This window comes from Elephas maximus, chromosome 3 (genome assembly GCF_024166365.1).
Source record: "Elephas maximus indicus isolate mEleMax1 chromosome 3, mEleMax1 primary haplotype, whole genome shotgun sequence".
NCBI classification, from domain to species: domain Eukaryota; kingdom Metazoa; phylum Chordata; class Mammalia; order Proboscidea; family Elephantidae; genus Elephas; species Elephas maximus.
The window spans coordinates 95,447,574-95,474,699 of NC_064821.1; the positions used below are offsets into that span (position 1 = coordinate 95,447,574).

The following is a 27,126-nucleotide window of genomic DNA, read 5'->3' on the forward strand; positions in this document are numbered from 1 at the left end:
GCGCCACCAAGGCTCCTCTACTATATATGGGGCTCTGGAAATACAAAGATGACTTCCTCATGGTCTCTTCTGACAAGTAGATCCGTCTAGTTTCAAGACAGTTAAATTAAGCACACCAAAGTATAGAAGATGCTAATAGGTAATGAGATAGGATACAGTGAAGAGGAAGTTTGGTAGAGGTGGTAGGAGTATTCAGGAAAGACTTCATATGGAAATGACTGATGCTTGAGCTGACTCTGGTAAGATTTGCCATGTAGCTGTGGCAGAGAGGGCATTCCAATCAGAGGGAGTAGCAGGAGCAAAGGCAGACAGAGGGCATTTAGAACGTGACATACCAGATTTTTTAAAAAGAGATTTAAAAACGTTTATAGTTGAACAAAAAAAGAAGCGCATTCAAATCAGTGGGCACATTTACCTATTTTACAAATAATCCTTTATCTTTCTGTTCTTCACTGGAAAATTTAATTTCAAGATGACTTTGTCTATTAGAAATGGACATGGTTATTAGGACCAAAAAATGTGTAATGTAAAAATCTGATGCCATAACGTATCGGTAACTAACAAGCAGATTGCCCTTTCCCAAAGCAAGTGCCAGTGGCAGCATCTTAGGAAACAGGACAAAAACTAGCCAGGGAAGACTCTCAAACTCAGGAGTTTAGTGTATAGTGTGTAACTTGAATGTTCTCCAGCTTGTCCCCAAGTGAATGGACAATCCTCCCTTAAAGAAGGGGCCCTTTTTTGATATCGTTGGCTGAGGAGTTAGGAATTAAACTTACATTGTCAAAATAGTTTTATTTTGAATGAATAAAGTGAATGCCTGATATTGAAGTTTAAGTTGAGTTTGACCTTTAATTCATAGAGAATCAAAAACAGTTGTGAAAGTTGTTGGGAGGAATCTGGAATTTTTGTGCCAATCGTTTTGAATCCTCATTCATCAGAACGAGTATTTATGTGTATCTCCATGTATTTATACTTGCAGTATTTCAGGGAGAAATAGCTTTTAAAAAGTGGCCTTTCTATTCAGTATCTAAGATTGATAATTTAGCAGTGAAGGGAATTTGTTATGATAGATTTATAGATACACATTCATCTGTTTACACCAAACCAAAACCAAAAACCAAACCCATTGCTGTCAAGTCGATTCCGACTTATAGTGACCCTACAGGACGGAGTAGAACTACCCCATAGGGTTTCCAAGGAGTGCCTGGTGGATTTGAACTGCTGACCTTTTGATTAGCAGCCAAGCTCTTAACCACTGCACCACCAGGGCTCCCAGTTCATACCGGCACTGACATAATTAACAAACTTGCTCAAATAATTCTTTTAATAACAGACGTTTATTTAATGCCTAAGAACCAAACAAAATGGGTCAGTACTGGGTTGTCATATTCCCTGCCCTTCAGAAGTTCATTTGTCCGGCAATTATGCAAACATGAAAAGTGTAATGTGATGAGTGTTGTTCTAGAGCCAGAAGCAAAGTGATGCAACAGAGCGGATGGGAGAGCAAGTCTGGTGGGCAGCTGAGCATTCGCTAAAGTAAGGAGTGCTGGGGAGGCGCAGGTTTGATGAAACAGTTTCTTTACAATAAGAACCAGCTCCTGGAAAAAAAAAATTTTTTTTTTTTAAATGTGTGTTCTTTGAATTATTACAGTACATAAGCCCTTTCCATGATATTTCCATAATGTTTCATGTGCATTTCTGTACAGTGGTTTCTTCCTACAGTGATGTGTTGCACAGCTGTGTTAGCAAGACACCCCATGTAATTAGGTCAGACCTGGCATTTGCAGCAAGACTTGATGAGGAAAATGGTTCCCCTAACTTCAAGAGCTCCTTCTGTCTCTCTCCTCTGCCTCCATTTTAGTGTCATAAGTCCTATCGATGGGAAGTCCATGGAGTCTATAACTAGTGTGAAGATATTCCATGGGTCAGAGTATAAAGCAAATGGAAAAGTCATCAGGTGGACAGAGGTAAGGAAATGAAACCTGGCATCCTTGACCCACTTCCGGCACTTCTGGGTAGGCCAAGAGCCATAGATGTTGGGAGAATAAGACTAAATCTCTCTGTTTACCTTCTGTTCTCCAACTCTTTTGGGTCTGTCTTAGCTCCCAGGGACAGAATGCCACCAAGTGCATCCTGCAGCAATCTGATGTATCCTCATTCCTGTGGACTAGCTTTTAGAGATTTGTTTGCATTGGAGTTTAAGAAGGATGCATCCTTGAATAGTGCATACCACCTTCACTGTTCTGCAGAAAGCCTGGTCAGTTTTGCTGCAGTTAGGATCTGTATTGGGTCCCTGCCATACAGTTGGAACTATGTGAGATAACTTGGTCTTTAAAAAAAAAAAACTTATTTTACCAATAAGAAAACTAAAGCTCAGAGACTGAGTACCTTGCCTAAGATTACAAAGCAAGTAAGTAATGGTCAAGTTCTGATTCAAACCCAGATCTGACCAACTGCTAAGCTCTTTTCCATTATATTAGGTTGCTCCTTAACTTGAAAGCCATTTACAACAAAAAATGGGAAGCTGTATTAGTAGGTCACCTGGGAATGGGAGGGGCTCGGTAGAGACCCTGTTTGTGTGTATATATTATACATATAACAGAAAGTTTATTCTTCAAGATTGGCACATAGCTGGAAGTCAAATAGATCTTAGGTCTCTTAATTTCTTTTGCACCTCATTTATACTCATCTATAAAGTAAAGTGTTGAATTATAAGATCTCTAGGATTCCTTTCAGCTTTAGAAGTCTTTTAATTTTTTTTAACTCTGTGACATTTAGCTTTTCCATTTTATTCACAAGGAAAAGAGGCCAAGAGAGGTTAAGTGACTTACCCAAGTTGACACAGCTGGCCCCTGATAGCACAGAGCAGGTAGAACCTGGCTCTTCAGTTTGTGCCAAGTGATTCATCCCTCACACCAGGCTCAGTGTTTTCATTTGCAGCTGATTTTAATTGCTTGCTTTGTAATGATTGTCCCTTTGACACATTTTGAGTAGCGCACAGAGTCTGGAACATGTAAAACTCTTTATAGCTTACAAAGATGTTTGATCTCCGTTTCCTCATTTTTGCTGCACAGTGACTCAGTGAGGTAGGCAGGCTACACATCCCATTATGCAAATAAGAAAACAGGCTCAGAGAGGTCATGTGGCTTTGTGACTTGCCAAATGCTGGTTACTAGCAGAGCAGGGGCCAGGCTGGGTCTCATTACTCCCGGCAGAGCTCTTTTCATCATTTCATGCTACCACTCTCACTACTGCATCCAGGCACAGGGGTTCAGACTTGCCCTTTGTTGAAAAGTAAGCTAAGAGTTGGTATTTATAAACAGTATGTATTTGTATACCTGTCTTCTATATTTTGTTTTTATACTGTTTACAGTAACCAGGGAGGACAGGTGTTTTCCATTTCACAGAGGCAGATTGGACATGGAGAAGTCAAGGGACCTGCTCGTGACCCCTTCTCTGTGTGACAAGGACTGAGGTCTTTCACTGCCTAGTTTGCTGTGCTTCTGCGCGTACACAGTGCAGTGCTTGGCTTTGTACAAAGAAACCAACACAGCTCTGGCCATGCGCTGGGAAAAGCTCTGTCTGTGATAGAGGCAGAAGACTCGAATTCTGGACTTGGCTTTGCCTCTAAATAGTTCTGTGCACTTCAGCAAGTCATTTCCCTTCTGTGAGTAATCTGGAAGATGAAGGATTACGTTGGATCATGTAATCTATAAAGCCTTTTCTCTTGGGATTCTAAGATCCTTCCTTAAGAAAATCATGCACATAGAGATTGCCTTTTAGAGATGCACAATGCAAGATGTAGGCCTTTTCTGGTTCTGAGTACTAGGCGTCAGTATGACCATGGCCAAGGCTTTCAGGGAGTTCGGTAGGTGGCTACCGCAATTTGTAGACACAGAGACTAAGGCACAGACATTGTTTCTTAGATGTAAGACATTAGTCCCTACTTTCCTTGGTCTGAGGACTTTATGGTGTCCTATTCCTATTAGGTCTTACACATCTCAGGGAATCATGGTGCTCATACACAGCAAAATGATCCACTTGTTTCTTTGAGAATCTCCTGAACACAAGATTAAAAGTCTCTTTTGTTTGGGAACAGGTTTTTTTCCTAGAAAATGATGACCAGCACAATTGCCTAAGTGATCCTGCAGACCATAGCAGACTTACCGAGCATGTTGCCAAGGCTTTTTGCCTTGCTCTCTGCCCCCACCTGAAGCTTCTGAAGGAAGATGGAATGACTAAGCTGGGACTGCGTGTGACACTTGACTCAGATCAGGTAAGAAGGGTTGTAGGTGGCTTTTGAAGCTGGCCTTGGGCAGTGTCCCTATTTTAAGACGTGAGTTTTCGTGCATCTACCCAGAGAGCTTACTTCTCCTGACCTGGCCTGACCGGATGTAGCATTCTGGCCCTCCTTCTAATCGTAATCTACCCTGACATGCTGCTTGGTCAGACTCTCTCTGATCCCATTTGAACCTTGACTTCCTCACCTGAATGTCTTCCAAGGAGTTAGTTTTCTTCTTAGTGTGGGATAAGGAGGAGCGTATGTGAGGACCTGCCACCCCTGTGTGAATGGCATCTATGCTGCCCTTTGAAACTCTCAGTCCCACCAATCAGGAATCGTTCAGAACTGCCTCAGAGGCCAGGTCCCAAGCTGTCCATTCTCCTCTAGTTTTCTTAATCTGACTAGAGCAGACTGCTGGTGACATCTCTGCAGCTGCCTGCTCCTAAGTAAGGTTTTTCTTACTTCGGCATTTTCATGCTAGTTAGTGAATAGGACTTGAGCTCTTTCCCCACTGATTTTCCTATCAGCTTGGGTTTCCTACTGCCAGGCTTCCCTGGTTGTTCCCTCCTCTGATTTCTTGTTCCAGTGTCTCTCTTCTTGACGTCGCACTCTAATATCTACATATTTCTTTTGGATTTTGGATGCCTGTGGCATGTCCAGGAGCCCTAGTGGCACAGTGGTTAAGTGCTCGGCTGCTAACTGAAAGATCGGCAGTTTGAACCCACTAGCCAGTCCTTAGGAGAAAGATGTGACAGTATGTTTCCATAAAGATTACAGCCTAGGATACCCTACGGGGTAGTTATACTCTGTCCTGCAGGGTCGCTGTGAGTTGGAATCGACTAGGTGGCAATGTTTTTTGTTTGGTTACTAATTGCTAGACCCCACTTCTCCCCTCAGCCCTTTAGCTTTGAGTCATTTAGAAAATGGGCGTGGACTCCCAGCTTGATCACCTGTAATCCTGTCTAAACTGCTGCTGCCTTGAGTGCTTCTGGGGAGAAACTGGTTCCTCAGCGCAGTCCTGCCATTATCAGAGAAAATGGTGAAGGATTATGTGTTTGGCTGTTTCCTGACTAATCATCAATGAACAAGTATTTATTTTCTATTTACAGTCTTGCCCAATGCTGTACTAAGCATACCAGGGTAATACAAATGAATATCTTGGTCCTTTCTTGAATGGTACTGATAATCTGGCTGGAGAGAGAATTACTTTACATAAAACAAAACAAACATTTTTGTACTAAATGTGTGAGCTCCTTGTGGGCAGGGGCCCTGTTTCATTCATCTTTGGATCCCTGTGTTTGTAGATGGTCAGACATGGATGGAAGAACATTCACTCATTTCCTGCTATATCAGGGAGCTGTGCATACACAGTATTTCTCATTTTAATTTTCATAACCAAAGGTTTAGGTATTATTTCTGACACTCTACTCTCTATGCAGTTCCCTCAGAAACAAAGACTTTAACAGGTTAAGTGACTTGCCCAAGGTCTCCCAGCTACCAAGTGGCAGGGTCAGGGTAAATGACAGGAGGATAAATGATAGTACAGGGAAGGGAGGAATCTGTATTCACAGCCATGTGTCTAGCTCGTGGCCATGAGGGACATCCCCTTTACTGCTCAGCCTCCATGGCCCTCAGCCCTCTGGAGAAATCTTCTCTCCCTAGTAACCTGCCATCCCCTTCTCTCTGTGGTGTAGGTTGGCTACCAAGCAGGGAGCAATGGACAGCCCCTTCCCTCGCAGTACATGAACGATCTAGACAGCGCCTTGGTGCCCGTGATCCATGGAGGGGCCTGCCAGCTCAGCGAGGGCCCTGTCGTCATGGAACTCATCTTTTATATTCTGGAAAACATCGCATAGACAGAAAGGACTTCATTTTTTTTCTGTTAAGACCTGTTGCGACAGCAGTCATACCCAAATCATTTGCACTTTAAAACTGGAAGATTAAGCTTTTGTTAACACTATTAATGGGTGGTGGGTGGGAGTGGGGGTTTGCGGGGCAGGGGGTGGGAAAGGGTGGTTGGGGGACAGATGTTCCGTAATTTTAAGTCTTCTATGCATTGTCCACCAAGAGGATCTGGGCAGCTTCTGTTACTGCACAACAGTTATGCTATCTTTGCAGCTAATCCCCTTCTGTTACTGTTTAGACAAGAATTCCGCTCCACTTTAAAGACTTACTTATGGTCATGTGCTCAGAAATGCTCAAATGGGTACAGCCATCACCAAGGGTGGGGTGGGAGGGCAGAGGGGAAATAAAAAATGAAGCATCAGTCTTGCACTCTTTGTATAGAACTGATATAGAAAGGAGAATCCCACACTGATCTCCCAGTTACAGCACAGCTGTTTATTAAGTAGAAGTCACACTTCCATTTTCTGTTTTTACCAGATTATTGGCTGAAGTGAGCACTCAGCTGCAAACTGAAAGGTCAGCAGTTCGAACCCACCAGCTGCTCCACAGGGGAAAGATGTGGCCGCCTGCTTCTGTAAAGCTTACAGCCTTTGGAAACCCTATGGGGCAGTTCTACTGTGTCCTGTGGGGTTGCTATGAGTCAAAGTTGACTCAAGGGCAACAGGTTTGACCAAGGAAGGACAACTCACTGAAAATGAGTTCACTTGGATAGCAGAGCAATTTCAGGATCGGTAGAGATTTATTTGCTCCAGGGAATGGCTGATGTCGAATTTGGCCTTTCTGTGAAGGCCGACAGAATACACCTAAAACCTTTTAAGTTATAATATGCTAGAGGCCTGTGTTTTTAAGTATTTCATCAGGAAATAATTAAAACTTCCAGGAAAGTTGCAAGTACAAAGAACACTCATAAACAATTGACCCAGTTTCGCCTATTGTTAACATATAAACATTCTGCCCAGTTTGCTTGATCAGTGCTTTCTCCCTCTCTCCATAAAACATTTTGAGGCTTTTGAGAGAAAGTTGCATACATCATAGCCCTTTATCCCTAAGTACTTTAATGCTTATTTCCTAAGAATAAGGATATTCTCTTATATAACCAAGGAGCCCTGGTGATGCAGTGGTCAAGTGCTCAGCTACTTAACTGTGGTTCAAACCCACCAGCTGCTCTGTGGGAGAAAGATGATGGCAGTCTGCTTCCTTAAAGATTTACAGCCTTGGAGACCCTGTGGGGCAGTTTTATGCTATCCTATTTGGAAATACTGGTGGCGTAGTGGTTAAGAGCAATGGCTGCTAACCAACAGGTCAGCAGTTCGAATCCACCAGGCACTCCTTGGAAACTGTACGGGGCTGTTTTCCTCTATCCTGTAGGGTCACCTTGAGTTGGAATTGACTCGATGACTGGGTTTTTTGGTTTTTTTTTTTTTTCGGTTTATAGGGTTGCTATGAGTCGGAATTGATTTGATGGCAGTGGGCTTGGCTTGGGCTTATATAACCAACCGCAAGACAGCTAATCAGCTTCAGTCAATTTAACATTGATATACTTTCTCTCTTCCAGTAGTCAAATGATCCAACAACATCCCTCAGAGAATTTCCTCCTCCAGTAAAGCTTCCAGTGTCGGATCAGACGTGGCATGCAGCTGTCATGACACTTCAGTCTCCTTTAATCTGAAAGGTTTTCATTGACTTTATCTTCCATGTCACTGATATTTTTGGTGAGCAGAGCTTCCCAGTCCATTTCTTAGTAGAAAAGACCTCATTTTGAGTTTGATGTTTCCTCATGATGATTCTGACTCAGCGGCCCCATGTGACACAGTAGAATTGTCCCATAGGGTTTCCAAGGCTGTAATCTTTACGGAAGCAGACTGCCACATCTTTCTCCCGGGAAGTAGCTGGTGGGTTTGAACAGCCAACCTTTCAGTTAGCAGCCAAGTGCTTTAACCACTGTGCCACCAGGGCTTACATTCCTCATGATTGGCACGTTCACTGTGCCTTCTTGGCCGGACCCCTACCTACGTGATGATGTTTCCTTTTCAGGACATCACATCTGGGGCACTTGATACTCATCTGCCCCTCACTGATGGTAAATTTTGATCATCTGGTCAAGATGCTGCCTGATTTCTCCACTGTATGACTTTTCCCCTTGTAACTAATAAGCAGTATGTGAGGAGACATTTTCAGAACATGTAATTTTGCTTATCAGAATTTCATTTTAGATGAAGTATCCACTGATGTTTCTTACCTAATCTTTTACTGTGATGGTTGCAAATAGTGGTCTTCCAGTTCCATCACTCCCTGCACCCTTCACAGCTGGCACTTGATGATCTACTTTAAGCAAAAGCCCTTCTTTTTCCCCTATTCATTAAATTTTCGCTATGGACTGACACATTATTTTTTCAGTAGTTTCATTATTTTAGTGCTCATACGGTCTGTTTTGGCCAGTGGGAGCCCCCTCAGGCTGGCTTCTATGTTTTTGTGTCTGTCTCCATGACTTTTTTGAGCACTTCCTTTTCTGGCCTAAGGTACTTCAGGCTCATCTTGTACTTCCTCTCCCCCAGCCCCAGAATCGGACATTTCTCCAAGGAGCTCTTTTTTTCCCCAGTGGACACAAGTATTAGAAATCAAGATCTGGTTTGTCCATGATATATGTGACTGGTCATTTTCTCGTTGATTAAAAATTTATTTTGGCCACAGATCAAATGGATTTCACAACTAAGTTTGAAGAACACTGCTTTAGGGCAACTCACGCCTTGTGTGGCTGTCATCACTAAAAGCCCAGGCCAGGCTGGAGTCAGTCCCTCCGCAGTAAAAGCACACAGCTCCATGGATCCCCTGGGAGCTAACACAGGCCTCTGGGACAGTGAGAAGCTGTTCCCCATCGCTGAAGCTGGATCCAGGACTTGGCAACCATTGAGGCTGTGGAGCTTAGGGTAGCAGCTGTTTTTCAAACAGAGCCCCAAAGACCTGGCCTGGGAAGCGTGTCTAGGCAGGTTCATCTCTCTCCATGTGGTAGGAGGTCACATCCTACATCTGCCTCTCCATAGGTCTTGCTGATGATGGCTGCTGAGAACTGTGATTTGTAGCCTTTCTCTCAGACTCGAGTACTTGGAGTTCTAAAGGAGAGGAAAGTAAGTGCTCCTTAGTGCAGAGCTCAGCTAGTAAGGACTGAGCCTTGGGATCACCAACCCTCAAACCTGACAGAACAAGAAGCACTTGTTATAACAGGGTCAGGTATTTTCGGTGTAACATCCAGCTTGTTCTAAATATACCTCAGAAGTTTGGAGCGTCTACAGAGGTCAGCAGTTCACAAGACCAGTGACTTTGCTAATGCCAACTGCAGAGTTTCTCTTCCTGATTTGTCTGCGCCTCCTGCCTCCCCCGCCGTAACAGTGTGTGAAGGTCTGGTTTGATGCACTGTGTGCTGGTCCTGTTTTCCTATAGAAGTTTATCTTCCTTGCTACTTGGCTAAACAGGTCTTGCCATTGTATGTATTTTTTCTGGATCAGTGCAGGCTTTTTAACTCTCGCTCCAAGGACATACCCTGGCCCTGTACAATCAGGTATACTGTCAACTGCATAAAATGTCCTTTAGTACAACCATCTTGTGGAATTGGGCATAAAACAATGGAGGCTGTTTTTTTTCTTTGCTTTTTATATAATGTATATTGTAAGGATTACATAAGGCGAAGATCCGAAACGTCACATTTTTAAATAAGGCAAACTTTTCTGGAATGTAAACCTGAAGATTGCTATAGAGATCCTTATAAACTGAGGAGTGGAACTGCCATTCTGGTAATTTAGTAATAAATATTTTAAAATTATTGAATCTCTACCATATTCTAGGCAATGTAGTTTCTCCATCTGTTTTTATCAGCATTTTCTGAGCACCTACTGGGCTCTAGGGTTAGAGACACGTGACTTCACCCTGTGACGTTCTTATCTTCCTCAGCCACAGCGGTTCCTGAACAGGTTTCAAGTGTCCTCTCTCAGGAACGTGGTAGATGGTGGGCCCAAAACTCCCAACCGAACTTACCTCTTATCACATAACTGGTTAAAAAAAAATTTTTTTTTTTTTTTTTTAAATAACTGGTTAGCTGGGAATAATTTATGCATTTCAAACAACAATCAAGCAGTCTTTACTGAACATTGTTTCTGTAGTCACTTTGTATCAGTAGTTTCTATTTTAATAATGCTAGGGACTTTCAGGGCCTGTATATGTCGAAGGAGCTGGGGTAGAGCAGGGATGATACTGCTCATTTTAGAGCTCAGGAAGGCGAGGCCCAGAGAAGGGAAGAATCCATCTGTGACGGAGCTGGACACAGACCAGGTACCCAGCTCTCTGGCTCCTGAAAGCCGCTGCCCTAAGGGGCAGGATCTTTGAGGGGCTGCCCACACGTTTGGAAATCAAGCCTTCAAAATTTGGAAGCCCCATCATAGGTGTCAGAATGGTGCTGTAAGAAAGAGTAATGCTGAATTTGCCCTTTAATTGTGAGCAAGACATCCTGACTCTCATCTTCTTCCATTTCTTATTCAGTCCACTAATTCAGAACAAAGTGTGCATTGCACTAGGTGAAAGGCAGAATATAAAACTGTAAAAACTGTTTCAGTTGTGGCTGGTTCGCATTTGCCCACAAGTCACTAACCTGCAGTGCTTGGTTACTGCACTCCGACAAATCTTAGGACAAGGCTGGGGCAGGCTCCTCCCATTCCCTGACCCCCGCATGCCTCGGCTGCAACAAAGGCCTTTTAAGAACCTCAGTCTCCAAGTCCAGTGGGTGGCTTTGTCTTGCCTCCCTCAGCATAAAGGTTGTTTTTCAAAAAGCAAAGAGCAGTGAAGCCAACTGAAGTTGAATGGGTTTTGCAAAGGGAAATCTTTGAGGCCATAGAAAATTTCCTATCGAAATAGGCATTTCCATAAGAGGCCTAAATTCAGAAATTCCTAGGGCTGGTGGAAACTTAGAGGTGAACCACTGCTGTCATGTTTGCCCTCTTGGTAAGCGCTGGGTTGGGTACAAACCCTAGAAACTTCCTGGCCACCCCCTCTGCTCTGAAGTCTGCCAGTTCTCCCCTTCATTCTAGATCACTGCTTGTTTGCCACGCTTATGTGACTGCAATTAAGTGTTAAATCTCCCATCTGTGGAAATTTTGGTAGTTCACTTCTGATAGGTAAGGCTGACCAGAAAGCTCTAGGAAAAAGTCCTTTGCAGTTCCTGCTGTTGCTGAGTGAAAGCTCTGCTCTTAAGGGCAGAGAAGCATGCCCTGGCCCCGTCCCTGAAAGAGACACAAAAGCTCATCTCTGAGCTGTGCTTATGCAATGCTGTAGTCATCAGTACACGCAATGTACCTGCTTCAGTTACAGCCTTTCAAAAATGATCTTGAGGAATGCTTTGAACTTAATGCTTAAAAAAGAAAAAACACTGGGGTGTTAAAGTTTATTTCTAAGAACATGTGGTTTTGAATATTAAATCTGTTGCAACTACAAATCCCTCCCTTGTCTCCATCCATTCAGAAAAACAAAGCCAAAGGGGAATTTCTTGGGAAATGACTACGGGATTTCTCCAGGTGATCAACTGGAGAGTAAAAGCCTCCCCTGCCCCCCAAACGTTCCTGCTACTCTGGCTTTTTAAAAGTGACAGGGAAAAGACTGGTTAAACAGCACATTTTTTTGTGATATGTATTTTACCACTTTAAAAAAAATGCCAGGCAGCAGGGCTTGAGTTTACAACTTTGGTAGTTACTCAATGTGTGTGTGTTTAGAGTGTAAAACCCCAATAATGAATTAGAGCTAGTTTTCTTAAATAAAAATGGCTACATAAAATTATATATATATATAATTTTTTTTTTCCAGTTAACAGTCTTTTTAGTCTTAGGTGCATGGACCAGACCCGAGATACGACCTTCCCTTTACTTCCCACTAAATAGTATTGGAAATAGTTCCTCCTCCGCTCTCTCCTTTAGGAAGCAGGAAGGCTAATGCAGCAGCTGTCAGGAACGAAGGCACAAGGCACAGGCAAAGCTGGGTAAATTAAGTCATATGGGATAGGCTGTCATTGGACCCTGCCCCCACCCCAAGCAGGGAAGGTCCCAGATCACCCGTGAGTTCTCCCATCCCTCAGTTTTATCTTTTAAAGGCACATCCAGAAATGGTGCAACTGGGGGCTGGGGTAAGCTGCACACAGTTGCTACGCAAGGGTGAATAGGTGAGGCTGCAAGTCTCCACAGCACATAGCAATGAGGGTACCCTTGCCTTCTCCCACACTGAGGGAGAATGGGGGTGCCCAGAACCCCTCTTGCTTCTGTGGAGGCCTGGGGAGGGGCTGGCAACAGGCAAGACCAGGGCTGTGGTCAGTAGTGCAAGTATTTAACAAGTCTTTGGTACAGCATCTCCCTTATGTACACACGCTCTTGTACCCTGCAAAGCAAGGACAAGCAAGCCCCTGTACACCACCATTGCTGGCCTGGCTCCTCAGCACGGACCATCTGCTGCACTGGGGCACAAAGCATGTTAAGTCTAAACTGTTGTGGAAAATACAAACAGATTTTAGAAAGGATTTTCTGGAGACAAACCTCGGAAGGTGAACTTCCCTCCCCAGTTCTACTGAAGAACAAAAGAAACTCCTAGGCTTTCTTCCCAGAGAGTAAAGGATGGGGGCCTGTGGGGCCCTGGCAGAAGGGAGAGGTTCTGAAGGTCCAGAGAGCTGCCCACCTCACAGGCCCCTGCGCTCCAGGACCAACCAGTTCTCGGTGACTATCTGCATGTCTTGACCGCTCAGAGGCTCCCGCAGCCTCACCTTCACCTCCAGCTTCCCCCCCGTGGGTTTCCTTCCATCCAGGACCTGTGAGGACAGTAAAGAGGGAGAGGTAACGGGGTGGGGGTGGAGCTTCACTGTCCTCACAGGAATGGTGGAAGAGGCGCTAAGGCACCTACAGTGTTAACAAAGGTGTCTGCTACATGACAGCCCCTGCCCTCCTGCCATTTGGTGATAGTTTTTAGGTAAGTCTCATAAAAAGACGTAACATAAAAATGCAGAGGGGCGGCAATGTTCCAACTGAAGTGGAAATGGGAAACCTATAACTCTGCCTACCCAGTGTCCCCCTCAGTCCTCATGGCAGCTCCTGGAAGAAACACTGGCTTCAAGGAGCAGCCTGAAAACTACTTAGCCCAACTTCGCTTCAGAGGTGGCCCAGAGAAGTGATTTAAAGTTACACAGCCACTGCATGGCAAAGCTAGGACTAGGACCCAGGCCAAGGTTCCTGCCAACCCGCCATGCTGGCTCTCTCCTCTCATCAGGAGAGGCGGCAGCTAGAGTGCTAAGCAGTGCCAACAGGCCTGAGAAGTCTGATCACCCTCAAGGGGACCAATACAGACCAGGCTGCACTAGGGAACAAGGTCCTCCAAGACCCCCCCCCACACTTGAGAAGGCATCAGCAAGGGTCTATACTCTCTCTGCCAGGAACACACTATATGAGCTTATGTAACACCCTTCCTGCTGGGCCTTACCTTCCTCCTCTGTCAGAGACAAACTCTGCCTGCAAAATCCCATGGAAGCTTAAAGACCTGTCTGGGGGCTGATGCCTAAGCATAGGTTAGCTACATTCTGTTGGATCCCTACTCCAGAAACACCTTATCGGCATTATGTCAGGAGCCTGTTCCACTTCATATGTTGCCAGACAGTTGTCCCAACCATAACTCTACCTTCAGAAGCCTAGGAATCTGCGTGTGCCAAGCTGACAGCAATAATCAGACCCCTTAAGGGCCCTCTCTCTAACCTACTTTCCCCAGAACTTGACGGGGGACAGAACATTCTAGAAAGAGTATGTCCACTCCTATCTGTGTGTGTCTGTGTAAGTTTCTCAGACCCTCTGAATCTCTTTGTGTGAAATGCGGATACCACCTACTATACTGGACACTTACGGATATTTTAAATTAAACACTGGGCATAAAAAACCTTCAGTAGGGACTGGCGTCCAAAAAATGTTGGTTTTTCTCTTCCAAGTCCTCTGGTATCCCCACCACCCCTGAGCCCTACCTCCACAATCTCTCTGATCTCACACTCATTCTCCAGCCGCTCCAGCTTCAGATGTGCTGTGCCGACCAGCTTGTCGCTTCTGAAAAAGGACCTGGGAACCAAGAGGCAGCAGAGAACTGAACTGGCTGAGGCCAGTGCAGAAAACAAATGAACAATAACAGCAACAGCAGCAAGTAACTGCCCAGCCCACCTCAGCAGTGTAACTGTAAGGGGCCTTACCCTTTGTGGAAGATTTCAAACTTGATTCCTTTGCTTTGGATCACCCTCCTGAAGCCCCGGTGGTTTCGGTTGATGTTTAGTTTGAAGAGTTGATCAAATTCTGCAACAGGGGAAGAAGGTAAGGAGGGGCTTGGCTCCCAGGGATTTCCTGAGAAAGCGGAATACAGAGGCCCAGGGCTGGCCTTCCTTCTGGATCTCTCTGCCTGCATTTCAGAGTGATTGCCACCAGAGGGTGATACAGAGTCTAAAATGCTGGCCTTAAGAGTTTTTGTGCTTATAGTTAACAGGCGCTCAACTACTCGCCTAAAAGTTGGAGGTCTGAACCCATTCAGAGGTGCCTTGGAAGATGGGCCTGGCGATCTGCTTCTGAAAGGCCACAACCTTGAAAACACTATGGAGCAGTTCTACTCTGCACACATGGGTCACCAGGAGTCAGGATGAACTCAATGACAACCAACAACAGTTGATGCAGATTATAGCAAAGAGGGAAGGACTTGGAATTTGGAGTCAAGATTCCTGGGTTCAAGTCCCATTTCCACCGCCTCCTTGCTATGAGACCCAAGGCAAGTCTCTACCCCTCTGAGCTTCAGTTTCCCCAAGTACGTAAGAGGACTGGTGATAATAACTATCACTCAAGTTAACAGGAACAAGTAAGACAACAGATGTGCAAACACTCTAGAAATACAAGTGCTGCACACACGTCAGAGAGAGAAAGGAGGAGGGTCCTCATGGAGAGCCTCACCTGGAGAGTTTGTGTTCTTCACCACAGCTGTTTTGTTTTTTTGAGCCTGGTCCTAAGAGCAGTGAACAGGGAGAATTCAGGACAGCTTAGGTAAAAAAAAGAGACAAACAGGGCCAGGGACTCTGGGCTACATGAGTGTCAAAGAAAGGGGCCCCTGTAGGGAATGGACCTAAGGGTCCTCAAACCCCTTTCTACAACAGACCTGGCCAGGGATGGGGAGAAATGGAGCACAGGGTCCTAGAATGGAAGATGGGGACTCAGAGCATCCTGCCTCCACCTGAGCCTCACCGAGTTAGGGTAGTGGAACTCAAACCGCACAAAAGCATCCAAGTCATCAGGGGTCACCCCTATGAGGGAGAAACAGAGTCAGAGGGAGTGGCCAGGAGCTCAGTTCTTGATGTGGAGGGAGAGCCAGTGTGTCCACACTGGCTGGAGGCGGAGTGTCTGGGCAAGAGTCTCTCGGAGTAAGGGTGGCCCTGGGTTACCTGGAGGAGCTGGGAGGTTCATTCCCCGGACAATGATCAGATGCATTTCTGTGCTGTTGAGATCTGAGAAGATCCTACAGCCAACAAGAAAGGAGGAAAAGCCCAAGTGAAGGAGAGTGGTGGAACAAGGTTCCTGTTCCCATGCCTGCCAGTCGTGGCCAGGAGGAGGGTGTGCCCAGGGGGAAAGGCTTGCCTCAGCTAGAAGTGGCTGTGCTGGTACTCAAGTCTCAGTTTCCAACTCCCAGTCCAGAGATCTTTGCACACAACTGGACCAGCTCTGAGCAAATCACAGGCAGTCCCCACATGCTGCTACTCGCCACCCACAGTGCCTACGGCAAGGCCAAGCCTTGGGAAGCTACACAAAAGGCTTCAGGCTCCAGGCCTGGCTCCCAGCCTCTGGCCCCGTCCCTATACAGGCCTCCACCCAAGAGCCGCTCGCTCGCTCAGGCTTTCACACCTTACAGTCTGGAACGTCTTCAACTCAAAGTGGTGGCTGGGAGGGTCGAGGCCCTGGGCCTGGGCCAGCTGCAGGATCTCAAGCTGCTTTTTGCGGTCCTGAGCAAGCTTTTCAAACCTGGCAGGGAGGGGTGTGCAGATTAGCATGGCAGGGCTCGTTTTTTGCTGCCCATCCCACAAGGCTACCTTAGCCCCAGCCCTTGCACTTACCGGGTGGTCTCAGCTACATTGCCCTGGTGCATGAACTGCTTGGAGAATAGCAGGCACTTCTGAAAACAAGGGCCCAGCATGACAACAGAGCTCAGAGCAGGACCTGCCAACAGAGCTCAGAGCAGGACCTGCCTAGGTTGGCATTCAAAGGCCCATCTTCTTAAAGCTTCGACCTTCCTCTGTAGCCTTCTCCTTTCCTTCCCCAAACTCGTATCCCAAGGGCACCGTTCCCAAGTCCTATCACCTTTTTCTGCCTAAGTTTTGCTATTTCCAAAATTCACATGGCAACCTCCTATTCATTCTACAAAACACAATTCAAACATCACCTCAGAAGGCTTTCCAGAAGAGTAAGCAGCAGTTCATTTACATATATACACCTACTCCTCACTTATCGACTATCTCATTATCTGACATTCTGCATTTATGACAACAGTAAAAAATCTATTTTGTACATTAACGATGTACATCTAGCAGTAACGAACACAGGTGCGAGACCAGAGTAACGCTGGCTGTAATGGTTATGTGTCAACTTAGCTAGGTCATGATTCTCAGTGGTTTGGCAGTTATGTAATGATGTGGTCATCCTCCATTTTGTGATCTGATGTGGTCATCTTTTTCACATTAACACCAATTTTTGCATAATGATCTGGTCTTTGGAACATAACCATGTCGGCACATGTGTATACATAAATACATATGTTTATACACATATACCTACATATACATTTCTACGTGGATATATATATAGTTATGTGCCGCATAACAACCATCTGGGCAACGTCCAACCATATATACATCTCTGGTTCCACAGGGAACGGGAAAACAGGATGTAGCGGATTTAGGCGTGCTGCACTCGACAATCACAATGATCCTCAAAAACAAAGAAAAAATTCTCCAAGCTATTAAAGGATCAGCTTCAGTGAAAGCTATAAAGCTAACAAAAATGAGAGAGGGACCAATATCACACACGGAGAAAATTGTTAATGACGCGGATTAAGGATCAAACACAAAAGTGAATCCCTCTGAACATGTGACTATCACTGCTAAGGCACAAAGCTTGTTTGAGATGCTTAAAGAAAAAGCAGGACCAGACTATGACATCGAGTTTAGTGCTAGCTCTGGATGGTTTGAGCGCTTCAAACGATGTTTTTTGCTGCATAACGCGACGGTTAATGGTGAGTCTGTGAGTGCTGATGCGAAGGCAGCAGCAGAATTTGTAGAAACCTTCGGTAAACTACTTGCAGAGGGAGGTTATTTGCCCCAGCAAATTTTTAACGCCGACAAACCCTCCTTATTCTGGAAGCAGAAGCCTGAAAGGACCTTCACCCATAATATGGTGTTCGCAGAACATCCCAATCACATGACATATTTCACAGAACGTATCATGACATTCAACGACACATGACTGCATTATCTCTCAACATTTCCTGCTCCCATCTGCAAAATACGTTACCCTCCACTCTGTTATGTGAACTTTGTAACCACCCTGAAAGGGGCATTATCATCCCATTTTGCAGATGAGGAAGGGTAAGTGCCTTACCCAAGCTAGAATTTGAAACCAGGCCTATCTGGTCTGAGCCCTTTCCCCAGAACAGGCTGTGGGCACCGAAAGGGGGAACACAGACAAGAGACCTACTGACCTCATGTTGCTCCAGAAGCATTTTTTGTAGCTGGGCGTACACCTCCTCAGCCTTCTGGGAGAGTCGCAGGTCCTCATGGTGGATGAGGATGAAGTCACCCTCCTCATCCGTCAAAGGTGAAGGCACCTGCCCAGGTCACAAGGCCCCTCAGGGGCCCCAAGAGTCAGATTAATCCTCTACTGAGCCCAGCAAAGGCAGGAATCTCATCTAAATGTTCTTCAGCTTCTACTAAACTCCATTAACGGAAGCTCACTGCCTTCCATTCTACCCCAGGCTGCTGGAACACTCTATCCCCCTGGCCTTGTCACCTCTAACCACAGAACGCCCTCCTGCCCTTCCCTGGCCTCTCTTGGGGCCATGGGGTAGACTCCTTGCCAGGCTGCCCACACAGCCTGTCCAAATCCTGCCTCATCCAAGAAGTGGTCCCAGTTTAGTCCTCTGCCTCCCACTGCATGTCCACCTCCTCTGCTTACCCAGCTGGGACTCACCTTGGAGAGGCTGACAGGGCGACCAGCTCGGGCCTGGAGGATCTGGGCCTCGAGGCCTTTGACCACCCGCAGATGGGCCTTGGCCTGCTCCAGGTCCTGGCCACGCTTGGCCTGCAGGGCTGCCCGCTGGTACTGCAGTTTCCGCGCCTCTAGCAGCACCAGCTGCTCCCGCACTGAAGGGAGAAGGACGCTGGCTGGAGCCACGCCTGCCCCTCACTAGACCCTTCATCCCTTCATTCCTCGTCTCAACTCACCAGATGGACTCAGTGACTCCTTAGAACTTGAGGCCTTGGGCTCAGGCAGTGGCTGGGATGAAGGGACCAGAGGCTGTGCCGGCTTCTTTGCCACTGGGGCCTGGGCTGGGGGCTCATCCTGCAGGTCCCAGAAGGCTGTTACAGAGAGATCTGTTCCCCACCCCAACCACAGCAGCTCCCAGACTTGAGCTCTCTTCCTAACATAGTAGTAATTTGCTGTGTGACCCAAGATCAGTGGCCTTCCCTCTCTGGGCCCTAGAGAATCTCAGGGCTAGAAGAAGCTTTAAAAGCTCTCTGGTCTAAACTCCCCAGAGAGAAAACAGCAGGGTAATCAAACCTGGGTTCTGGAGTCTGAAAGACCTTGGTTTGAATCCTAGCTCTGCTAAGTCCTAGCTGGACACCCTTGGTCAAGATTTTCTCAAAGAATACCTACCTCACTGGGCTCGTTAGTACGGATAATGTCAAGCACTGGGTCTGGGTTTACCCTGTTTCCTCCACCAGCCCCTGGGTCTTGGGCTCTGAGCCAAACCTCATCCTCCTCATCTTCCTCTGCTGGGGCTGTATCCTCTGACGTGGCCAGTTTCTGGGCAGCTGCAAGAGTAGCTGCCATTGCATCCTCCACAGTGCCCGCAGTGGGCTCCAGGCCAGGGATTGGAGGGAAGCCTGTGGAAGAGAGAGACAAAACTGGAGGAGTGGAATAGCCTCAGGGAAGCACCAAGCTGCTGAGGGCCCTTGTCTGGGTCTTCCCTGGGCATGGCCTGGGGGGGTGGCTTTCACAGGGTTTAGGCAGATATGTGAGGAATCACTTCCTTCTCCTTCCCTTCTTGCACACAGACCTCCTCATAGAGCCCCTAGACCAACCCCCACTCACCTGGTGGAACAGGCAACTCAGCAAAGTCAACTTTCCGTCCCGCTCGGTGTGCCCGAATGGCATCCTGATATTGCTACAAGGGAGGGATGGGAGGGGCTGAGGGTGAGCAGCAGTTGGCAGGCTCCATGCCCACCAGACACAGAGACAAGGAGAGGAAGGCCAATGGAAAGACAGCTCTGGAGGGAAAAAGGCCCCTGAGGCAACAAGAGTTCAGCGAGATGGACAGACACACCAAGACAGACTCAGAGAAGACCAGGGCCCGTCAGGGAAGCAGAGACGGCAACCAGCCAGGGAGAGCCCAGCAGAACAAGGACCGCACGGCTGCTGCCCACCTTGGCGATGCGCTCGTGCATCCGGGCCTTGCGCTCATCCCCACTGCCCCGGGCCTGGATGCCCGCCTCCCGGTACTTGTTGAGCCTCTGCTGCAGGGCATCCAGCACCGTCTGTGGCTCTGCAGGGGCCGCTTGAATCGGGGAGGGAGACGGCATCAGCTCTGCCTGCCCCTCCCCAGCCCCACCCAATGGTCCCTCCATCCTGCCCTACCTGGGGTTGCTGGGGCATCAGCGGCCATCACTGGCTGTACTCGCTCCACTGCCGGGGGTATGACTGAGGGTGCTGTGGGGGCCTTGGAAGCCTGTGGCTTCACATCTGAGGGACCCAGAGCAGAGATGTAGGTGGGGGGCCCTGGCCAGCCCCAGCCCTGATACTCCTTCCCAACCTCAACCCAACAGACTGCCCCACCACTACCATACTGACCCTCAGGTGCTGGGGGCATGGCACTCAGGTCCACGGGCTGCCCCCTCTCCAAAGCCTCCAGGACAGCACCAAATCTCTACAGTAGGAAGAAAGGCAGGTGTCATTGTAAGCTAGGATCCCCGAGAGTCCGGCTGAAAGCAATGCCCCCTCAGGCCAATCTCACTCAAGTCTGGTCTACCTGTGTGACCTATCTCTCCCAGAGCCTCTGTTTACCCATCTGTGAAACGAGGGGTGGGACACAGGGCCTCTGAGCCAGATGCCCTACCTTCCCAATCCTCATGAGCTCTCGGGCACGATCCAGATCTCCAGCCCGCTTGGCACTGAGTGCAGCCACCTTGTACTCCCGCTGTCGGGCCAACAGCAGAGCCCTTGGGTCTGGGTCTGAATCCAATGGGGCAGAAATGCCAGGACTTTCCAGAGGGCTTGTCTCAGGCTGGGAAGAGATGTCTATGGGGAAACAAAAAGCCCAGAGAAAGGGCATAAGGGCCAAAGAAGGTGCACACCTTGGGTTCCAGTGCCTACATGCCTGGTCAGCCTGAAGACCTCTCAGTGAAGCGGCAATAAGGGCGAGGGACGGTGGTGTGAGGGGAGGCAGGCCATGGGTCCTGGCCCTGGGAACCACGACAGGATTTGAGTGTCTCCAGATACCTGGTTCCACAGCCGGGAGTAGTGGGGGCTCTGCCACAGGGCTCCTCGTGACTGCTTCCTGGGAGGCTGGAGGCCTCTTGCCCAAGGCGACTGGAGGAGGGATTTCATCTTCATTGATCTTCCTGCCTTTCCTCAGAGCAGCCAGCTGAGACTCCAGAGTCTGAGGGAGAGGAACTAGTCCAGAAACCCAGCCAGCCATCTCAGCCTGGATCCTGTTCCAAGACAGGCCAGGGATCCATCGCCTCCACAGGGCTGGTGGGAAAGCCTTCGTTCCATTGGCCCAACCTTTTTCAGCTGCCTCACCCACTGCCCTCAGCCCCACAGCCCAGCCCTGCTCCTCGGCGGGGCTCACCCACCTTCAAGCCACGCTCACAGCGCCTCGCCTTGGCTGCTTCCCCTGCCTCCTTGGCACTGGCCACTGCTGCCCGATAGTTGTGGATCCGCTCCTCCAGCAGGGCCTGCAGCTCCTCAGGCCTTTCAGCCTGCAGACACTTCACTCAGGGCTAGCTAGGCCCTTGCTGCTCCCTCCCTGCCAGGAAACTGCCCCAGAAGATGGAGCTCTGGGACTCAGGGAGAAGGCCTAAAAGCCTCAAGGTGGGAGGCCAAGACTCACTGACAAGGCCAGAGGCCATGTCAGAGACAAACACAGAGGCCCAGACAACTGGTGGAGACAGGAAATGGCTCAGGTGGGTGGTCTCAGAAAACAGAGGGGCCCTTGAGGCCAGCCAGCCACCAAGGAGTTTTTCTTGTTGGGTTTCGGCTTGGGGCAGCTGCTGGAGGGGGCCCTGGGGTGGGGGGATACTCTAGCCTGGATATGCAGGCTATGCTCCGTGCATGCTCCACATGTACAGTGAGGGGCACCAGAGGCACACGGGACCCCATGGACGGTGAGGGGCACCAGAGGCACACAGCACCCCATGGACGGTGAGGGGCACCAGAGGCACACAGCACCCCATGGACGGTGAGGGGCACCAGAGGCACACGGGACCCCATGGACGGTGAGGGGCACCAGAGGCACACGGGACCCCATGTACAGTGAGGGGCACCAGAGGCACACAGCACCCCATGGACAGTGAGGGGCACCAGAGGCACACAGGACCCTATGGACAGTGAGGGACATCAGAGGCACACAAAATCCTCCAGAGCCTACCTGAGCTGCTGGAGCTGGCGCTGTTAGGAGAGCTGTCTGCACTGGGGGGTCAACATTCTCCTGCCCCTTCTCCTCCTCAGGGCCACCCAGGCTGGCTGCCTCGTCACCATCCAGGGCCCTGGCCTCCTTCTCCTCCTCTGCACCCAGCACCTCCCGCAGCTCAGTCTGGGGAGACAAGTCCCAGGACCTTGGGGGCCTCATGGCCACACCCACAACAGACTCTGAGACTAAAGGGCTCTCCCCCAGCAATACTTCCCAGCATCAGCCACTGCGCCTGAGAGTTGCCCTACCAAACGCCCCTTTAATCTGACCAAGGACAGCCTGGAAAACTGTGATGACTCCAAATCTGAGACTCCCCACTGCTGAGCTCAGACCAGCGGTCAAAGGAGACCAGTCTCACACCGTTCAGTTAGGAAAACTGTGGCCTGGGAAGGACAGGGCACTCACTCCAAGTCCGAGCACATAGAGGGACAAACCCCAGCCTTTTCTCCACACCCTTCTCCTCCACCAGGCCCGAGTCTGACCACAGGAACCCTTGGCTACCAGCATGGCAGCACGCACCAGCAGGTCTGCATCCTCCTCCAGCCCTTCCTCCTCCTCCTCCTCCTCCACATCCCGCATACAGTCAGCCGCCAACTTCTCGATTTGGGCCATGGGCAGGGGGGCTGGGGGAAGAGGGTCACAGCAGGTCAGGGCAACACAGGAAAGGTCCAGGATGAGTAAAGGAGGGTCTTCAATCCACTGGGCTGGGTACACATACCCAGAAGAAATCCCCTTTCACTCCCACAACCCAAGTCCTGCCTGGAAAACTCTGGCTCATTCATTACGACCCAGCTCAAAAGACCCCCACCAGGGAAACCTTCCTGCTCTGTTCCCCTCTTTGCATTTTTGCCTGTAGTATTATTCATAGACATACCCATCCATTCACCCCAACCACACCTCTCACATCTGTAAAGACCTTAAAATTCATTTGAACTTCACAACAATTCTGCAAGATAGGTACTATTATCCCCATTTCGTATATGAGTAAACTGAAAACTACTAACGTTAATTTTATTAACATCACAATTTGTGTAAGGGGTAGAGCCAGGATCCAAACCCATGCTCGTCTAACACCAAACCAGGGTTGGACTGAGAGAGAGGGGAGGGCCCAGTAGTTCTCCCAGACCAGAGAGCCCTTTCCAGGTCCTCCCATTATCCTCAGCTCAGAGCCACAGGAGATGGGGGTGGTTCTCTCTGGGGGGTTCCTGGGAGAAGTGAGGAAGATCTAGGCCCCCTGATGCTTCCACTTGCCCATTCATTCAACAGTTTTTGTGCACTCACTATGTACCCAATTCAGTCCTTGCTGAGAGCCCTCAATAGCAGGCCCAGGTTAGGACAAGCAGGGAGTCATCAGTTAGTCTCTCCAAGAGTCAGATATGTCCCCAGTCGGGGGGGGGGGGGGCAGCGCAGGGAGGGAGTGTGCAAGCAGGGCCAGATGCCCTCGGGGTGGGAGTGCTGCAGGGGGGCCACGGGCATCAGAAGGACCAGGTGACCTGGCTGGTTCCTCCACCGAGCCCGGCCCAGTGGCACAAACTCACCCTGCCCCTTGGGCACTGGCTTCCTGCCTGGGGTCCCTGCCTCTCCGGTGAGGGCCAGCAGCTCGGCCTCTAGGTCCCCATCATCTTCGGCCTCTTCTGTTCCCAGTAGCATGTCCTCAGGGTTGAACTCCACAAAGAGGCCCAGCTGAGTGCAGACAGGGGTTCTTAGGAAGCACACAATGAGGCAGAGGCCGGGCCCAGCCCCAGGACCTGAGTCAGGGCTCCTGAGGCGGAAGGAGTCAGGCCTCTTTCACTGTCCGTGAGGCCCATGTGCAGAAAGGAAAACTGAGGTCTGAGATACTACCCCTCAGGACACTTATCTCCTGAGACCCCACAAAGAACCGGATAACTACTGTTATTACAACTAATAACAGTAGCAATGGCTGCCAGGCATTTACTCAGCATTCTACATGGTCATCTTAGTTAATTCTCAACACCTGCGAGCGGCAGGTCCTATTTTCACCTCCATGTACAGATGAAACTGAGACAGCCTGGTAAGTGACAGAGCCAGAATTTAAAATAAGGCCTTTGTGACTTGAGTTCAAGCCCTTTACACTACCACTTCCCTTATCTGCCTCCTTTAAGACAATAAAAACAGACTCAGAAGGCCGAGGGCTTGGGCCCAGGAGAACTAAAGGGAGAAAATGAGAGGACAGACCAGCTCAGTCTCCCACATGGGCCATGTCTGTCCCTAGCCCCTGGCCACAGCCCTTAAGTCCTGGCATCCTTGCTGGCATGCAAAACTGTGGTCCTAAATGAAAAACCCATAAAGCACTGAGGCCCTATGAGAATGCCCTGGACTTCGGTGACTCCTGAGCCCTCCAAGTCACTCTTACGGAGATGGTCAGTGCAGGAGGAGGCCTGTGAGTTCAGGCCTCACCTCACACCTATGAGTGGTAGCAGTTACTCAGAAAGTCTCTTAATGGCTCTGCCAACTCCAGGAGACAGAACTCAAAGTATCCTGACTAATGGGAGAACCACCCTGGCGCCCCGGCTTGCCCAAGCTCTGTCTAGAAACCCCTCTCCCTCAAATGGCCCAAGGGTGAAGGAAGCTAGAGCCATACCTGCCTGGCAGCTGCCACACCCTGACCACTGGCCTGAGGACCCTTCCGAGGTCTTGGGCCTGGCATCTCTTTGCAGCTTAGATGCTTATCTGGTAGGAGTGGAAGACTGACTCAGACTGGAACAGCTTTCAAACCTGCCAACAGAGCTACTGTGGTAAGGTGTGACTGGTGAGCTCCCAACTCCAGAGAGAGGACAATGCTTAAAACCAGGGGATGGAATACTAATGTTGGAATTATAGCACCAAACGTGTATGAGGAGCTAGAGAGGGATGGGGACTGTCTGGTAATGGGTTTACATTGGGATGGGAGTGAACACATGATATGTTTCTGAACTAATTGAGGAACATGGATCAGACCTAAAGAAGTTGGGTGGGGAGCAGCTAGGAAGGCAGACTCAAGAGAAGTAACTGTAGGAACAGGATGGACAGAAGCCTGAGTAAGATTCCGCAACGGTCTAGAGCAGCACTGTCCAACATGGTAGCCACATGTGCTATTTAAGTTTAAATTTCAATTAATTATAATTACAGTTAAAAGATCTAGTTCCTCAGTCACCCTAGACATTTCCAGCACCCAAGAGTCAAGTATGGCTCCTGCACATACATTTTTATTATCACAGGAAGTCCTATTGGATAGCACTGCTCTAGAGAAACCTGACTCAGCAGTCTTACCCCCACAGAGATCTCACAACCATTCCTAGGACCTACTATGTGTCAGACTCTGGGCTGGGAGTGCAGAAATGAGCCTGACATGTGCTCAGCCCTCAAGGAACACCTGTGCGATGGAGGCAGACTCAGGAACCACCACGCGGGGTTGTTCCAGGGCTATGGAAAAGGCTTCTTGGAGGGAGGATGTGATGCCTGTGTTGAGTCATGAAGAAGCTGGGGGGCGAGGAAGGGATATAGGATTCCAAGCAGAGAGAACAACTTGATAAAGGTTCTGAGGTGAGAGGGCTTGGCCTGCACAAAAGAAAAAAAAAGGAAGACAAACTTGGTGTTTCAAGGATAAAATAAGAAATGGTACAAGTGAAGCTGGAAACGTGAGCAGGAAGGTAAAACAAACAAGAACAATCTTTAAGCCGAAAGGAGTTTGGACAGCACTCTGAGAGCAATGGGGTGAAAAGTGACAAGATCAGACTGCCGATTCAGAAGCATCCCTCTAGCTGCACAAGGGAAGGTGCACAGGGCGGAGCGGGGATCACGAAGCCCGGGAACTGCCCCCGTATTGAGCATTCCGCAACAGTCCAGGCGACAGAGGCAAGCTGATGGAGCGCGGGGATGGCGGTGGGAACGGAGTAAAGTAGCTGATTCCAGAGTTAAAAGGTCAAATCAACAGAGCTCAGAGCTTAACGGATGTGGGTGTTCGGAAAGGGGCGCCCAGGATGAGTCCAGGTGTCAGACTTGGGTGAATGGCGGGGCAGTCAACAGAGATGGGACACGGGAGTGGCAGGACTCAGGGCAAGGACGAGGTCAGAATCAGACACGCCAAGTCTGAGGCGCGGGGGAGCACTGGGCTGTGGACATCGGTGCCGGACCGAGGCCCGGGCTCTGGAGGGAGGTGGGCAGCGGAGTCCGCAGGTGGGGAGAAGCCGGGCCCGCACCCCCTTGCGGCTGGACCCTCCGCCCCACCCCCGGCCTGCCCCCGGCTGCCTCCATCTTCCCCGCCGTCCCCAGATCTCCCCTCGCCGGGGAGCGGGTACGCGGCATACCTCGCGGCAGATCCGGAACCGAAATCGGGCCTTCTGCGGCCGTGCACCGCCCTGGGCTCCCGCGGGCCCGGGGCGGCAGCGGAGGTAGGAAGCGCCTGCCTGGAGACTGCTCACGGCCTAACACGTGACTCCGAGCCAGGCAGCACACAGTGCGCATGCGCAAACGAAGTGGGCGGGGCGTTCCGACAGGTGATCCAAAGGGTGGGGTCCCCAGTGCGCAAGCTCCTCCAAGCAGGTAGCGCAAGCTTCCGGAGAAGAGCTACCGGCCGCTCCTTCGGAACGTCCACCTGCTCAGGCAAATACTGTAGGCGGTTCTGCTTCCCGCCCCCTACCCCTTTTTCCTTTATAACTTCCCCCGCTCCCTTCTTCCCAGCCCGGCTCTTCTGGCCAAGTGCACGCCCGGCCTATCACTATCTTGGTCGGGGGCGGGGCCAGGTCAGACTCCGCCCTACTACTGTCTTCCTCCCCCTCCTTCCTCACCTCTGTGCATTTTACAGGTGAGTCTTCCTAGCTAACCTTATTTTTCTCAATCATTCAACATTTAAATGTACCTCTTTTCCATTCAGAAGGAGGGTTGAAATGGGCACCATTCCCATTTCACAGAAGAGGAAACAGAGGCTCAGAGAAATTGTTACTTGCCCAGGA

At 49.2% G+C, this 27,126-nt stretch overlaps 2 protein-coding genes across 12 annotated transcripts in view; one reads left to right on the forward strand and one right to left on the reverse strand.

Annotated features, from left to right (window-relative positions):
- Nucleotides 1-6,251, forward strand: part of ZFYVE9 (zinc finger FYVE-type containing 9) — a 230,502-nt gene extending 224,251 nt beyond the window's left edge. For all 4 annotated transcript variants that reach the window (XM_049875155.1, XM_049875153.1, XM_049875157.1 and 1 more), the window contains 3 exons: nt 1,862-1,967; nt 4,100-4,276; nt 5,977-6,251. In XM_049875155.1, the coding sequence (XP_049731112.1) occupies nt 1,862-1,967; nt 4,100-4,276; nt 5,977-6,138 (445 nt within the window). In that variant the 3' untranslated portion in view covers nt 6,139-6,251. The remainder of the gene's footprint in view (nt 1-1,861; nt 1,968-4,099; nt 4,277-5,976) is intronic.
- On the reverse strand, nt 1,335-26,618 carry CC2D1B (coiled-coil and C2 domain containing 1B). 8 transcript variants are annotated; one of them, XM_049875171.1, is made up of 26 exons: nt 26,482-26,618; nt 25,481-25,732; nt 24,777-24,865; nt 23,713-23,857; nt 22,694-22,797; nt 22,133-22,297; nt 21,339-21,464; nt 20,983-21,142; nt 20,600-20,781; nt 20,335-20,410; nt 20,122-20,226; nt 19,911-20,041; nt 19,579-19,651; nt 19,141-19,370; nt 18,708-18,825; nt 18,454-18,626; nt 17,966-18,091; nt 16,326-16,384; nt 16,117-16,233; nt 15,660-15,733; nt 15,463-15,521; nt 15,175-15,226; nt 14,433-14,532; nt 14,214-14,304; nt 12,890-13,019; nt 1,335-1,598 (listed from the first exon to the last, which is right to left on the reverse strand). In XM_049875171.1, exons 3-25 carry the CDS (start codon nt 24,840-24,842, stop codon nt 12,891-12,893), a joined length of 2,661 nt encoding a protein of 886 aa, XP_049731128.1. In that variant the 5' UTR covers nt 24,843-24,865; nt 25,481-25,732; nt 26,482-26,618; the 3' UTR covers nt 1,335-1,598; nt 12,890. The 8 variants fall into 8 exon arrangements, with proteins under 8 accessions (XP_049731128.1, XP_049731131.1, XP_049731125.1 ...); XM_049875170.1 differs by lacking the exon at nt 1,335-1,598 and adding an exon at nt 6,549-9,297; XM_049875168.1 differs by lacking the exon at nt 1,335-1,598 and having other exon boundaries at nt 6,540-13,019; nt 25,548-25,732.
- Nucleotides 26,619-27,126: the final 508 nt, after the last annotated feature.

Bases quoted from the DNA above. Each gene is read 5' to 3' on its own strand.
- CC2D1B (XM_049875171.1), bottom strand. From the start codon at position 24,842: ATGCCAGGCCCAAGACCTCGGAAGGGTCCTCAGGCCAGTGGTCAGGGT. The intron at 19,371-19,578 runs GTGAGTGGGGGT...TCTCTTCCACAG, and splicing joins TGAGTTGCCTGTTCCACCAG to GCTTCCCTCCAATCCCTGGC. The intron at 18,627-18,707 runs GTGAGTTGAGAC...TTCTCCCTTCAG, and splicing joins GGAGTCACTGAGTCCATCTG to TGCGGGAGCAGCTGGTGCTG.